The sequence below is a fragment of the Sphaeramia orbicularis genome, chromosome 8 (assembly GCF_902148855.1).
Source record: "Sphaeramia orbicularis chromosome 8, fSphaOr1.1, whole genome shotgun sequence".
NCBI lineage: Eukaryota > Metazoa > Chordata > Actinopteri > Kurtiformes > Apogonidae > Sphaeramia > Sphaeramia orbicularis.
Genome location: NC_043964.1, coordinates 54,104,935 through 54,121,781, shown reverse-complemented (window position 1 = coordinate 54,121,781; position 16,847 = coordinate 54,104,935). Strand labels below are relative to the sequence as shown.

Here is a 16,847-nt window from a genome sequence, read left to right as displayed (position 1 = left end):
TTACAAACCAAGCCGGAAGGTCACTTGGGCAACTTTGGAATTTTGTTGCGACGTGCATTGTGGGAAAGGGAGGTTCATGCAGCCGCCTGACAGCAGCAGCAGAGCAACAATATGGTATTATATGGATGAAACAAACATGACACAGAAACGGCTGAAACGCGGAAACGGCTGGAGGAATATGCATAGAGCACAGGTGTCAAACATGCGGCCCGGGGACCAAATCTGGCCCCCCCGCCAAAGGTTCCATTCTGGCCTGCGGGATGAAAGTGCAAAAATGAACCTGAACAGGGTGTTCAAATCCTTTTGGTTCAGGTTCCACAAACAGACCAATGTGATCTACAGTAAAAATAACAACACAGCAACCCATAAATAATGACAACCACAAATTTTCTTTGTGTAAAATTATGTGGAAAAAATTTGAGTGAAAAAAATCCCATTACACTGTGAAAATATTTACATTTACAAAACTATTCTTTCACAATAAAATACAAATAAATACATAAATAAAAACAAAGATGAACAACCCCAAATGTGCAATTTGAACAATATTCTGCCTGTTCCTAAATGTTTTGTGCATTTATGGATCCACTGTGATCTGGAGTTGTTAGTAAGAGATGTAATATTGTAGAAATTGTTCACATTTTAGTTCCAAACTCCAAAGTTTTAACAATATTCTGCCTGTTACCAAATGTTTATGTCACATTGTGTGTAAATGTACATGTATAAATAATAAGTCCAGGCATAATATTGTTAAAACTGCGCTAAATTTTTCAAATGATATTTCTGTTTTTTCAGGTTATTCACATCTTTTTTCTAAAATGTTAATATTTTTATAATTTAATTGGGGGTTTTTTGTACTAAAACAAAAAGAAAAACTTGGATTTGTCATTATTTCTAGGTTATTAAGTCATTATTTTACTGGTCTGGCCCGCTGCAGATCAAATTGGGCTAAATATGGAACTGAACCAAAATGAGTCTGACAGCCCTGACATAGAGGGAAGGGAGCTCCTGCTGTTTTCGCGTTGTGTCTGTTCCAGCTGCCGCTGTCAGGCGGCTGTGCGAGCCTTTGCTTCCCACAATGCACGTCGCAACAAAATTCCAAAGATGCCCGAGTTCCCTCCCGGCTCTGTTTGTAAACACATGGTTTGTTTCTGGTGGATGGCACTAAGAAACTGTTCACCATAATGCAAGAGATTCAGGTGAGTAATGACAGACAGACTGACAGATTCATCACACTGAGGATATGACTGAGGTTTGACAGATTGGATGAAAAATTGGTCACAAAAGTCTCCTGCACCTTTAAAAACACTCTGGGCTAACCAAGCCTTGACGTCACACAGATGGTCGAGTAGGGATGTCAGGGGACAGCGGCTGTTCTTAGAAATGGACATGTAAATTTGACAGTCATCAGCATAAACAGTGACGTGCACAGACTTTTTGAAGCTCAGGGATGAAAAGGTAAAAAGGGCACATACAGAGCGTTCTCACCACTGAAGAGGGCATTAAGTTCCATGGGTTTTTGAGGGTACTTTAGACATATTTATATTTACAAACGGCACATTATACAGCCTTAAAACAGACTAACTCGACAGACTACTCAAGTTAGTTCGTAGTTAGGATCAGCATCCATGAGAACTGTGTAGATTCAATGTTGGACTGTGAAGAACACACAGAGGTGTAGGATATATGAAGGAAATAAATCCCTGGGGGCTCTGGGGGTCCTACTCCAGAACATTTTCAATTAAGTAGATGCCATTTCCTGTATTCTAGTGCATTTAACACCATATTAGCACCAGATAATCCAAACTGGTTCTGTGAGACAGTTCTGGCTCAAAATAGATGAAAAAAAGGCCAACCATAAAAGTCAGTGCAACAGTAATGTTTCATAGTATTACCTGGTCTGAATGGTCTTCTGGAGTTTAAAGTGTTTTCTTCACCCAACAGAGCTCTGTGATAAAGACACACAGGGAACAGCACACATTTAAAATATGTATTTGACAACTCAGAAGAAACCAACTGTGATGAAGCATGGGAATAAGTGCTGCTGAAGTCTCAAGTCTTTGGGTTTTAAACCCAGTCAGTAGTATTACCCTACTAACAAGACTTCCTGTCCTTAACTTACAAACTGAAGTATAAAAGGCATTTTAAAGAAAGCATTTTACAAATTTAAATAGAATAAAATAAAATCCCAGATGCTTTGCCTGGCAGGAGATCAAACTAAACCTGTTGGAAACTGTTAAACATGTTCTTTTGTTGGAAGCTCCAAAAATAAGTCTGGATTCTTTTATATCTCATTTTTATAAATTTATTTTTTAACTTGATCTGACCACAAACAAAATATAACTCAGCTGAGGATCCACACCCAGCAGGAAATGGATCCAGACATTCAAATGCACGTCACTGTTATAATCCTTGTAAACTGATCTGTAAACTATGGGCTGAAGCCCCTGTGGGCTAAGTGGGTTGGGTCACAAAGATGGACTGGTGTCATCTGACTCTAAAGTCAGGCAGATGTTTAACCCTATACTGACAGTGTTTCCATCTTATCTCCAGTGGTTTACACTCCTGTGTGGGCATGTGTATTTCAAAGTGTACCTAAAGTAAAACTTAAGTCCTGTGTTCATAAATCTGTCAGTTTAGTATTTTGACAAACTTTACCACTAACCAGTGAAACAAAAGAATCCTAACTACCACTGACTAATATGGGATTAAACTTGAGACTTCAGCTATTTAAATTAAAATAATATTTCAGATGAATTATGCACTCATTCATACATTTATGAAAATGAACTTTTCTACTACACACAACAGGTACAATCTCAACATAAAAAGTGGGAACATGAGTATAAAAGTACATAAAGACAAGGTGTGTGTGTGGGGGGGGAAATACCATTTTTGAAAAAGTCTGGAATTTCTATTTGGATAAAGAGTAAACACTCTGATTCAGGAATTACAACCATTTTAAATCAAGTCCCTCCATTTTCACAGGCTCAAACATAACTGGAAAAATATCCTTGTTATAAACATGAGGATTGTTTGAATGAAAATCCTCTTCACTGCCTGAAGTCTGGAACCCATGGACGTCTCAAAAGGCTGAGTTTCCTCCTGCAGATGCTTTTCCAGGCCTTTAACACAGCCCCCTTCAGTTGCTTTTTGCAGATACTTTCTGCCCTCAGTTTAGTCTTCAGAAACTGAAAAGCTGCTCGAGGTTAAAACCAAGTGATTGATTTTGCCATTTCTTTACCTTCAAAAGCTGTCGTGTTGATTTTTCAGTCTGTTCTAGGTCCCAACCTTTTTGAGCCACGGCCCATATTTTACATTAGGAAATCACAAGACACACCACCAAACAAAATTGTCACAAAAAGTATATTTATTGATATATCATTCAAATCTAGTCTCAGTGTGAAACCTGGGCCTGTTTAGTTGAACACAAAGCTGATATTCCTGCAGGAACTGAAGACAGACACACATGAATCCTCCTCAACAGCTCGGAGTCTCTCTCCTTTTTCATCTTCATATCAGTCGTGCTCAGCTCGCATAGACACAGTAGGTTGTGGAGAAAGGGACAGAACTGAAATAGCTTTGTTGGGGGGGGCACATCAGGGGTGCATTGGCAACATTGTCACGTGGTGTTTGGAACAAGAAAGCTGAGAGGGGTGCATCAGCGACCCCTCGGACGGACCCCCCAGTTTACACACTGAGGTTCGTCATATAATAGTATGGGAGGCCTATCCCCCCCGCCCCACCCCGATCCCCAGGGTTATCACTAGTGAGGGGGGCTTTATCAACAGAATGCGCTGCATCAGGGCCGGTTCACTTTCACTTTTATTTTGCCAAAGGGAACAGGAGCCTGTTGTCGTAGTGAATCGTTGGTGCGTCAGTCGTATGTCTCTATATCACGCTGCTCGCTTACACCAATCAGGTGAAACTGGATAATCTTCCACGGCACACCTGCTGGTTTCTCACACCTCTGGTTTGGAGACGCTGTTCTAGGTCATCGTCCATCTGTGAACTGATGCTTTGTCCTATCAAATCTGTAGCATTTACCTGAACCTGAGCCCAGAGGACATCCTTTTACACTTCAGGGTTCATCCTGTTCCTTCACTGGCAGCCGCGCATGTCCCCACCATGACACTGTCCACCATGCTGGACACTTGACCTCGTCTGCTTTGGATCATGAGCTGCTCCTTTTCTTCTCCAGACTCTTCTCTTACTGTCATTCTGGTGCAAGTTCATCTTATTTTAATCTGTTCAGAGAATCTTTTGTTCAGACCAGTCCATCTTCTTTATATTATTTTCTGGTACATTTGAATCTGTCCTTTCTGTGATTACCACCTTACTGTTACTAGGGCTGGGCAAAAAAATTAAATTAATCAATCTTAGATCGATTTCGTTTTAATTTTGTGTAATCGATTAGTGGATGAGATCGATTTTTCAGAGCAGGACCGAGAGTACACAGAAGCGCAGCTGGCTGCGTCTTGTGAACCCCTGGAGAAGACGGGGCTCGCAACGGCTCTCGTGGAAAAGATGCGGAGGAAGGGTGCGGAAAACCCCCCACCCCCCCCCCACCGGAGGTCCTCCCGACCTCAAACTCGAACCCGCAGTGTGAAGGAACTGGCCGCCCGGAGGTTCTCCGAGGCAAGTCTCGGAAGCTGGTCGTTCTTGGAATAATAACCTGGATCCATACTATCACCTGTGGCTGAGTATGGAGTTAGAGGAAGAGTAAAGCGGCAATGTCCGATCGTAACACTACCCCACCTAGTCCCCCCCGCCCCGCTCCGTGACCAACAATCACGGAGCACACACACACACACACACACACACACACACACACACACACACACACACACACACACACACACACACACACACTGCAGTCCTGTTAATTATTTCAGAGCAGATTCAGCTGCTTCCTGCTGAAATGTCATGTTTATTTCCTTTCTAATATCAATACTGATCCCAGTATTGATGTGTTGCATGACTGCAGTACTCAAATAATCAGGTTACAACTCAAAAATTGTACTTTGATATCACTAAATTAATATGAATCAGTCAATTAATACTGAATCGAATTGATATTGGATCGAATCGAATCGTGATTAATCGATTCAGAACCTTATGAATTGAAATCAAATCGATTATGGAAATTGACCATGATACCCAGCCCTAATTGTTACCCATCTGTATTTACCTTGGTGAAGGTGACCTGCCCACCTCCGCTGGGATCATCTACTTTAACTGTCTTCTGTGGTTTTCAGACCTTCGGGGCCCAATCCCATTTCACCCCTTGGCCCCTCCCCCTTACCCCTCCCCCTCTATTTTGCATGTTCACGTGAAGGGGGAGGGGTGTCCCGATTCTCAATGAGTCAGAGGGGAAGGGCTAAGGGGGAGGGCTCTTTTCCCCTCCAAATGGAGATTTTTCAGGAACACACTACAAACGGGGGGGGGGATCTCCCATAATTCTGTTTGAGTCATCAGCAAGATGGAGGTAAACACATTTAAAAATGCAGCAGTGATGAAAGAAACAAACAAATGTACGTATTTTCTTCATAAATCACTTCATTTAATCGGTTACAGCTGCTGACGGCATGGGGAATTCTTTCGGAAACAAGGTTGTTGCATCTGTTTATAGCGGCATCGACGACTGCTGCTGATGTAACAGGTCTGGAAGCGTTGTCCCATCTGATAAGGGAATATTTCAACTCCTACCCTTTGCAACTCAGATTCAAGGGGTAGTGCCAAGTGCAAGGGCCAATGGGTAGGGGTAAGGGGAAGGGCCAAGGGGTGAACTGGGATTGGGCCTTGGTGTTGCTGAGCTCACCAGTGGAACGAACCACATCTGAACATGAAGCTCATTGTCACTCAGTCGTCCAGTGACTTTTAAGGCCCTGAAAATGGAAGGACTTTAAAATGGTTGTCATTCATAAGTGGTTTACACAGTATTTTTGTTTAACCAAAAACCTTTTATTGAATTAGTGCTAAATATCCACGCTTCAGTCACATCTCGATTATTTAATTTCAAATCCACCGCTGTGATGTACAGAGGAGAAATTACACAAAGTTGTGTCACTGTCCAAATACTTATGGGCCTGAATGTGTTTGTGGAACTTCAGTTTTATCAGCCTACTTCCTCTCCAACAGTCCACCTTCACTCCCATTATCTTTATTCCTTCTACAGGACGAAGTCTGTCTTAACGAGACTGCTGCTTGCTTCACCTAACTCTCCCTTGCAGTATCCCATCCAGGGGTTTACAGTACGACCCCTGACCTCCACTCTTATACCAGGTATGGTACATTCTTTACAGCTGTATGCTACAAAAACAATGGCCCTTTGAAAAAGGCAAGGTCATCCAAGCAAGGTCATATAAAAGTAGTGAAATAGACACTGCTGCGGGACAGGTTCAGGCAGAAGAACCTAGGCCGATGATCCTTTGTGCATCCACTGACAGTTGGGATAGATACAAGGCACAAGGTCAAAGATAGACCTGATCCCCATGACAGAGGTCACTGCATCCAAAGGCTGTAGTTCTGTAATAGTCTACTTTGGTAAACTGCCATTTACTTGATAGAATATTGACTTGTTTCTACTGGAATAGACCTGAGTAGAGTTAAGGTGCAGTCAGACAACACAGGTCAGCTGAAATCACACAGGAAGCCTTTCATACAACTGCCAAAGGTTTACAGAGGGTTCCATGAATGTCAATAAAGTGAAGATCAGCAAAAAGTCACGTTTGGCTGGTAGATCACTGCCTCCACAGTGGAATGTCAGAGTACAGGGACTCTTTAGATTCTTTTGTCTCCAGAGTCCACAGAGCCTGGCTTCCTGATGGTCTTGCTTAACCCTTAAAGACCCAAACAACCACCTTTAACCCTTAAAGACCCAAACGTCCACCTTGAACCAAAACTATCTACTGATCTAAACTGTTTAATACATGTTAATCCAAATGCAGTTCTTCATCTTTTCATGGTCATCAGATATGACCCATTTGGACGTTCTGAGGCTCCGTAGTTACTGTGGAAACACCGTCATCCTCAACGACATTGATTCACCAGTAAAACCCATGGAGTTGGATCAATGACAGTGGATGGACACACTGGGTTTATGTTCAGTTAATGACAGATTGGATTAAAAAAAAGTCACATTTTCTTCAGTTTCCTCTATTTCTGATATAATAACCCTCAACTTTAATCTTAGCTTTTATGAACATCTATATGATCAGTGAATTAAAGATAAGAACATTCATTTTTCACTGAAAAACAAAACAAAACAGAGGATAATAATATAATAAATGGTGATAAATTTGCATAATAAAGGTTAAATATACAGAAAAAATCATTTGGGAAGTGACATAAAAGTAGCACTGGGTCTTTAAGGGTTAAGAGGAGAGAATCAAACTATGGGTTCATTTTCATTGCAGGTTTAGTGCTGCACACAGGAGCAAGATCCAGCTACGAGGTTGGTGTGTCATTTCAAAGACGCAATGAATAAGCTCTTCTCATGATCAGCATTCTCTTTCAAATCACCTGATGGTGGCGGTGGTAGTGGTGGTGGTTGATGGTGGTGGTGAGGGTGGTGGTGGTGGCGGTGGTAGTGGTGGTGATGGTGTGATGATGGTGGTGGTGGTGGTGGTAGTGGTGGTGGGGATGTGATGGTGGTGTTGGCGGTGGTGATGATGGTGGTGATGATGGTGGTGGTGGAAGTGGTAGTGATGGTGTGATGGTGGTGGTGGTGGTGGTGGAAGCAGTGATGGAGTCATTGAGACAAGATGGCTGATTGTTTGAAAATGATGGCAGTGTCTCAGTAGTTTGCTAATGTCTACAGTAAATATGAGGATTCCAGTGGACAGGTGGAGGTCAGTCTGTATGTGCATGTACAGAAACCATGCTAAAGCCTTTCCAAACCCGTAACCAGTGTGTTTATGCTATACTTGCTATACAATCAGATACTATCATTTATTATTTTAGCAACAAAAACTTCACCTTGTGTCAGAAGAATAGTTCAATGGATGGGCTACTACTACGATTTTAAGCCATCTAGTCTAGATATATGGTTTATGGGATGGATACGTAAAGGTACTTAAGCCTACTGCTCTATAGTTACTGATAAAGGTCTAGAGCAGGGGTGTTAAACATGCAGCCTGGGGGCCAAATCCGGCCCGCCACAGGGTCCAGTCTGGCCCGTGGGATGAATTTGTGAAATGCAAAAAATTAAATTATTAGTAAGATATTAACTATCATTTTATTTCAGGTTCCACATTCAGACCAATTCAATCTCAACTTGGTTAGACCAGTAAAATATTGTCATAATAACCTATAAATAATGGCAACTCCAAATTTTCTCCTTGAAACTGCAAATATTTTCATGTAATTTTACTGTATTTACACTAAAGCAAACTATCATTTCTCAAAAACCATGAATAACCTGAAGAAATAAGAAGAAAAATGAAATGTGTCAAGAAGTGCAATTTTAAAATATTATGTCTGTTATTAAATGTTTTGTGTATTTGTAGAGCCACTGTGATCTGTAAGTTTTAATGTACACTCATAAATGATAAACTGAAGTAATAATATTGTAAAAATCACACCTATATTTCTTACAAAATTTTAGTTTGTTTATGTTATTCACATTGTTTCAAAGGATAGTTTGTAGATGAAAACATTTTCATGATGTAATTTTTGACCTTTTTCACTCTAAAACATAGAAGAAAGTTTGGAATTGACATTATTTATTTATCATTATGTTAGTATTTTACTGGTTCGGCCCACTTGGGGTCAGATTTGCCCGATTGTAGCCCCTGAACTAAATGAGTTTGAAACCCCTGGTCTAGAGTCTGTCCGACGACTCTCAAACACAAATGAACTTACTTCTTCAGGTACCTGCACGTCAGAGATTATTGTAATAATTAAATAAAACAGTCAAGATATTTACGGATGCCTACAAGGCTAAAGCCAACAAACACCTTCATTTATGAATATATACAGACTACAACAAATCAGAAGTGCCAGGAGGAGTTGGTAGATGTCTGATGATGTTTGGGTTGGTATTTGGGAAGCCTGGATGAAAACTACAGGCCTGGGAGGCCCGCTGAAGTCCATACATCAGGGGTTTCCAGGGACCGTTGGTGGAGGAATAACACTGGAAAAAATCTAAATCTTGCCAAGTGTATTTTTCTCATTTCTGGTCCAAATATGTCATTACACTTAAAATAAGACAGAATCACCTAAAGAGGAACTTTTCAGTGGCAACGTAAGAACTTGTGATTTTACTCCCGTGAATTGTTCTGTCATACCAATCAGTCACTCAATATCATATCAATCACTTTCAAGATGTAATGTTTAAAGGGCTCATATTTGTCTAAACCCACTTTTCTTAGTCTGTGCTTCATTTCTTTGTGGATTTGGACCCTAATAGTTCATACAGTTTGAATTTGAACCCTCCAGCTGCTGCAAAACTGTCTTCATATTAATGTGGACAAACATCCAGTGGATTTATACAACCTGTTTGAATTCCTGCTAAATTTGTTACATCACAACATTTGCTCATATCAGGTCCAGACTTTAGATGAACATTTCTCCAGTATTTCTCCATAATTGTTTGTCGTCATCAGCGGTTGTGGTCCAGACTGAAAATATGTCCAAACTTGGAGCCCATTACCGGTTGAACAGGACAGAGCAACCTGGAGGGGGCGGGGCCTGAAGTGTCTCATGTGCATTTAAAGGGCCAGCGCTCCAAACCACCTTTGTGGTGTCATTACTCAGAAATAGGGTTGAAGATGGAGCTGTGGAGTTGAATGGATGAAGAATTCAGACTCAGGCAGAGCATTTACAGTTTATGGAGACCACAGGGAAGTGAGAGAAAAGGAAGAATAACATTTAAAAAAGACAAATATCACTGCTTTAACTAAATTGGCTACGTGTGTCTGTTGCCATGGTTACGCTGTTGGCTGACTTCTGTTTCATACATCACGGTAGCACCACTTGCTCCAATAAGTTGACCGACACTAACAACGTAGCAGCAGAGATGATTTCTAACTTAAACAGCGCTCATATAAACACTAAACTGCTTTGCTAGCTCCGTCTGATATTAACTAAAACATCTGTCGAAAATGTCAGTTTTCCATGGGCAGGTTTAGTTACCGTGTCCACAAACTTCGCATATTTCTAAGCTAGTAGCCTAGCCCCCATGTCAGCGACTGATGGAGGAGCATCTAGCATCAAGGCTGAGTTCTGATCCACTGCTGTCATTCCACCTTCGTCCTCTGGCTCCAAACAGAAGGCTGGACCTGGATTAACGGACTGTCCATCATTAATGTAACAGCAGCAGAGTGTTATAGACCCATTCATTAGATGAAGATAATTTAATAAAATCAATGATGAACAAGTGTGCTGTCACGAGGGGGAGGGTTGTCCGTCCAATCAACAGCTTCTACCGCCCCCCCCCCAATGAAAGCCATCTGGAACCGGGCCTGGTTTCGTCGTACAAAGGCCCAGTTTTCTATCATTTACCTGTTTACCACAACAGTCATTGCATGGATTGTCACCGTTTCAGCCACGTTAAACTGAAGCTAGCAGACTGTGCCGTTCTCACAGCTGTCTACTTTATTCTCATCCATCTGCTCTAGGTGACTTTGAATGTGTCCAAAGGTGTCCTCAGCACCATGTCCACAGAAGGAGTTCAAGTTAAAGGTGAGAGTCCAGCTATTAATGCAAATGCCAAACAAGAAGTGGATGGAGTGATTACCCATCATGCCTAGTCTGGAGTGCCGTGAGTAATTGTGGGCCCCATGAAAGCTAAACGTTGTGGACTCTTTATAAAATTCAGTATCTTCTCGATTTGTTGGGGGGGGGGTATGTACATGGGGTAGAGGCAGCAGTTATATACATGGGGGTGCGGTCTATAACTAGTGTAGCTAACGCTGGCGTGAAGTGAAAGTGAAACTTAACATGTTTTCAACGTCCGACTCTGAGCTTCTATGCTTCTATTCTACTGCAGACCTTACACGAAATTTTCAGTCCTGGGCCCCATGAATTTGTCACGTTTACCCCCCTGTTCGACGCCCCAGTGCCTAGTGCCTCCAGTCCAGTCTGTGGGGCAGTGATTACCCATCATGCCTAGTGCCTTCAGTCCAGTCTGTGGGGCAGTGATTACCCATCATGCCTAGTGCCTCCAGTCCAGTCTGTGGGGCAGTGATTACCCATCATGCCTAGTGCCTTCAGTCCAGTCTGTGGGGCAGTGATTACCCATCATGCCTAGTGCCTCCAGTCCAGTCTGTGGGGCAGTGATTACCCATCATGCCTAATGCCTCCAGTCCAAGCCTGATCGGAGGTTGCCTCAGCTGATCAGGTCTAAGTTTATAATGAGGGCAGTTGACCACATGGCTAACCTGAATGAGCAGGTCTGAACCTACCAGAGGTGTTTTCTGTCAGACTGCAGTGGAAGCTCAGCTTTCCCTAAAATTACAAAAATTAAATGCTCAAATATGGTCAGTTGTGTTGACATTTCATTGACTCCAAATGTGTTAGAACACGTTCATCTCACAGACGAGTTTGTTCAGAATCAGTTTGATCCCAGATCAGTGGACTGGATGTTGTTCACTTCTCCTCCATTCTCGTGTCTCTGTTTTCTCCTCCATCTCTGCTCAGTGCATTTGTCCGTAGACGCTCAGCGTCCATGCACTTCAATGGGACTGAGTGGAACAGTTTTTTCCATTGCCAAGTATAGGGTGATAGTGGTAAAGAGTGTGATGTTACTGAAGTGTTTTTCTTGTGATGCTTTTTAAATGACAGGAAATGGTGAAACGACACTGACGGTACAGTCAAATAACCTGCTGTTCCTCAACGCCCTGCTGTCAAAAGTGTCCTATAAGAGCACAGACTATCATGTCAACACTGGAGATCTGGGTAGGTGTTCACCCAAAGCTGACCTTTGATAGAGTACAGGTGAAGTTACACTGAAAGGATCTATTGTGTTTGGTTTTAGTTATTACATGTGAAGTGTTTCATTCTGTTTTTAGTCAGCTTCCAGTTTGAGAACCACAAAGCTGTGTTTCCTGTTGTCATCAAACAGCCTCAGCTGCCGGTCCTGTATGACATGGGAACAGGTAAGAACAGACTGACAGGTGGATTTAGAACACTATGGACAGTATAGGTTAGTAAAACAAATCAAAACAAGGCAATTATCAAATTAACAATTATGCCAAAAAACATACACACCGTGATGAGCTGTGGGTGTGGCCTGCATTGCATTGTGGGTTTTTATGTGCAGGGAGTTACTGTGTATATGGGACTTTAGGTGAGTGCATGTGCACAGCAGTAGTTCATATGGAATTTAATGCTCACCTTTGTTTTGTGAACAATGACTGTACACCTTAGGTCAAATACCGTTACTTGTACAGGGTGTGACAGGGGTAATTACTGTGTGCTTGTATGCAATGACAGGCATGGGGTTCAGATTACTGTTTTCATGACTCACTGACTGATTTATTAGTATCAGGAAACTTTGAAAAAAAAAAAAAGATGCAGCCCAGAGCTTTGGAAATACACCAGAACATATCGCAAAAATGTGCCTCCTGGTTTTGAAAGCTGTGCTATAACTTAAAGCTGCGTATGACTTTCATCACCATTTTTTCATCAAATCTGTAAAACCTGATTCATAGCTGAAGTATCACAAATACGTCTTTCTGTGATTACTCACCTGAATCTCTTTCCTCACCATGAACAGTTTCAAAGTGTACTCCACCATAAACACTCTGTGTGTGTACAAACAGAGCTGGTAGGTCACTCTGGCATTTTCAGAAATTTGTCGCAACATGCATTGTGGGAAGTGGACTTCCACGCACCTGCATTCAATTGGTCAACATGTGTGCTGTTGCCACTCCTGCAGGTGTGTGGAACAGGGGCGCAGATAGGATTTTAGAACTGGGGGGGGCAAGCTGTAAATATTTGTGTGTGTGTGTGTGTGTGTGTGTGTCTGAGTGTGTGTGTATATATATATATATATATATATATATATATATATATATATATATATATTTATATCATTAGAATCTTGAGTTTTCTGACGCACTACCTGATCAACACTAGTCATACATGATCAAACTGTTATTTGTCTGGTGTGTCAGTCACAGAACTTCATGCCTTTGCTGATTTCTACTGGATGAAGAATCTCATTCTCAGCACCAAAACTTGAACTGAATTCTGCCAAAAAAAGCAAAGAACCTATGTGCAAAAATTAGTAATAAAATAAAATTGAAGCTATTCACAATTGTGCCTTCATGTAAAAGATTATAAACATAATGTGTTGGATAACAGGAGTATACACTGACTTAAACAACTGATCCATATCAAAAACCCTCGGCCTGACATATGAAAATCTTCAAAATATTGATTGTCACTGATATGTTGATTTGCAAAATGTTAAATATTTGAGACTGTGAATTAATACTGGAATTGGTTTAGATTTGTGCAATAGATGTATAAAGGAATCCCAGATTTATATAAAACAGTCCATACAGAAGTAAAGAATGAATGTAATTGAACCTTAAGTATAAGAGAAATAAATCTAAGAGAAAGAAATATCCAATGAGAAATAATTTAAACTGTTAAGATACTTATCATGTTTCAGATCATGTGAGTTGGTGTCATGCCTTTAATAGTGAATAATAAATAAATGTGAACGACAGAATCCACAAAGTGGGAAAAGAGGAATAAAGACTTGTCATATTGAGGCTTGATTATGATTTATTTCAGAGAAAACATGTCAAGGAAGTGTAAAAGGTATGTTTAAAGTTTATTATACAGATATTTTTATTTATCTATTTATTTTTTATTTTATTTGGGGTTTTTCTTTGTGTGTATGTAATTTGGCGCCCCTCCATACCATGTGAACTTAGCCTTTCCCAGTTTAAAAACTAGGACATCATGGAACATGGAATTAAAAAAAACCTGATAGTTATTGAATTAAAATGAAAACCCAACGTTTATGCTTGTAGATGCTACATTTCAATGCTTTTCCGACTTCAAACCTCTGGTTTACGAGTACAACTGAACGCACCATTAGTCGTAGGCATAAGACAGCGCAAACACTGGATGTAAGTGGATCAGCTGTGCACTGTCATTAACTGAGGATTATGAGGAGAATTGAACACCTTGTTTTCCAACTCAGCATGGATCTGCTCCAGTCTGACACCTTCTGGAATCAGTGTATTGTAAACTGATCAACTAGGGGGGATGGATGGGGTCACTATAAATCTGGGGGGAACACATCCCCCCCGTCCCCCCGTCCCCAGTGCTATCTGCGCACATGGTGTGGAAGTCCACTTCCCACAGTGCATGTCCCAACAAATTGCCGAAATGCCAGAGTGACCTACAGGCTCTGTTCACGGTGAGGAAAGAGATTCAGGTGTGTAATCACGGAAAGACTAACGGATTCATAATACTTAGGCTATGACTCAGGTTTGACAGATCTGATGAAAGTCATACACAGCTTTAACCGTTAATGGTTCAATGCACTGATATGGTTAAAATTGCAAAAAAACTTGTACTTCGTACTTTAAATTGTACTTTGAATCTCATTTGGTTATTTTCATTTATTTACTCATTTATTTTTTATTAACCCCCGTTTTCCTCCCTTTTCTTTTTCTCTCTTTCTCTCTCTCCTTTTCCTTTCTCCTCATCTCACTTAGTTTCAGCTACTTAATGATTGTATTTGGTCATATCCCTGATTTTTGTTATTTTTTAAAATTTATTTATTTAATTTATCTATTTTTTCTTTTTTTTTCCCTTTTTTATTTTCTTTTATTTTCTTTAGTTTTTTTTTAATTTTTTTTTTATTTTATTATCATTATATTTTCTTTTCTTTTACTTTTCTTGAGAAGTCCACATCACAACAGTCACACCACATACACATCTTACACACTCCACCACACACAGAACATTTACACAACCAGGACAGAACACTGATTTTAATGACTGACTGACATGTGTTTCTTTTATATATTACATGCCATATATCTTACCCCCCCCACACACACACACATTATGATGATGTAATGTAAATATTCTATAATACTGTACTTAAATCTCTTTGTCAATTAGTGTTGCTTCAATAAAGGTTAAAAAAAAAATGGCTGAATTTTTTCATCTGAAATGAATTGGGCCATTTTCAAATCACTATCATTCCCACACAATTGAACCTACAATCACGTTGCTGATACGAAAAAAGTGGGGCTCAACACAAACTAGAAAAGCACTTGGAGAGCGCAGACCTCCACCAAGGCAGATCAGTGCCCCCCCCCCAATCACCACCAAAATGTAATCATTTGTTCCTTGTGCCAGAATCAACATTTCCTGAAATTTTCATCCAAATCCGTCCATAACTTTTTGAGTTACCTTGCACACAGACAGACAGACAGACAGACAAACCACACTTATCCCCTCCTTGGCAGAGGTAATGAGTGTGTGACGTTTGGTACAGATATCATGTACGGTTTTCATACACGCAGCGATCGACCAGACCACATACACACACACAGGGAACAGAATGCTGACAGCTGATTGGCTGAAATCCTCCACACTATAACTCTCAGAGTTAGACAAGCTTTTGGGAAACTCTACAAACAACTCTTCATAACTGTCACATTTCTGGGAATTCAGCAACAATTTATTCATGAAATAGTTGGAAAAACTCTTTTCTTTCAAAGACTTTTCTGTGGAGCCCCTTTGGTGACAGATGAGAAAAAAAAAAGGCAATGTCTACAGTGACACGAAATATGGGTTTGTCTGTTACCACAGAGCCAATCAAATGTTAGCATTTGTACTGGAGCCAGTCATAGATACTGTTCCATGAACTCATTAACCTCTGGCTACCACAGTACTGTGGTCATATATGGAAGAAATGACAAATTAGTGATAGTATATAGTACAGGGGTCAAACATGCGGCCCGGGGGCCAAATCCGGCCCACCAAAGGGTCCAGTCCTGCCTGCAGGATGAATTTATGAAATGCAAAAATTACACTGAAGATCTGAACAATCAATAATGTCAAAATTCTTTTAATTCAGGTTCCACATACAGACACATACGGTCCAATTAGATTTCAAGTGGGTCAGAACCAGTAAAATATTATCATAATAACCTATAAATAAAGACAACCAAAAAATTTTCTTTTTGTTTTTTTGGTGTAAAAAAGTAAAATTACATGAAAATGTTTACATTACCAAACTATACTTTTATAAAAAAAAAAAAAAAAAGTGAATAACCTGAACAACTATGAACAAACAGAAATGTCTTAAGAAAAGTCAGTGTAATTTTCCCAATGTTGTGCCTGGTACTAAATGTTTTGTGTGATCGTAACGCACATGTGTAAATGATAAACTGAGAAAACGAGGCAGAATATTGTTAAAATTGCACTTGTTTTTCTTAAGACAATTCAAGTTGTTCATGTTATTCAGATTTTTAAGGAAACTTTGTCAATGTAAACCTGATCAGAATAGAATTGTACTTTTTTGGCTGTTATTATTTTACTGGTCCAGCCCACTGGGGCTCAAATTAGGCTAAACGTGGCCCCTGAACTAAAATGAGTTCGACAGCCCTGCTATATAGTATAGAATAGGATTTATTGCTGTAAATGCTCTATATGTTGTTTAATGGTGTTCTTCGCTCTGTGCAGTCAGTGAGGCTGGAGAAGGTGGGCGGAGCTACAGGTTAGATGCAGCAGTGTGTCATGTGACTTCTCAGTTCTGTTTCAGTTCAGTGTGTTCAGTGCTGTGGTCCCAATTCTGCACTCTGAACGTGTTCCCAGTGGCTGATTCATATCAGTGGGATTTTACCTTTACCCTGGGCACCGTC

General features: G+C 40.5%; 1 protein-coding gene across 1 annotated transcript in view; it reads left to right on the top strand.

Moving 5' to 3' along the window:
* LOC115423521 (beta-1,4 N-acetylgalactosaminyltransferase 1-like) overlaps nucleotides 1-16,847 on the top strand; it is a 63,519-nt gene that overhangs the window by 21,247 nt on the left and 25,425 nt on the right. Inside the window, exons 4-8 of the mRNA XM_030140376.1 lie at nucleotides 6,179-6,285; nucleotides 7,419-7,456; nucleotides 10,623-10,686; nucleotides 11,788-11,901; nucleotides 12,015-12,101. Of these exons, the coding sequence (XP_029996236.1) occupies nucleotides 6,179-6,285; nucleotides 7,419-7,456; nucleotides 10,623-10,686; nucleotides 11,788-11,901; nucleotides 12,015-12,101 (410 nt within the window). The remainder of the gene's footprint in view (nucleotides 1-6,178; nucleotides 6,286-7,418; nucleotides 7,457-10,622; nucleotides 10,687-11,787; nucleotides 11,902-12,014; nucleotides 12,102-16,847) is intronic.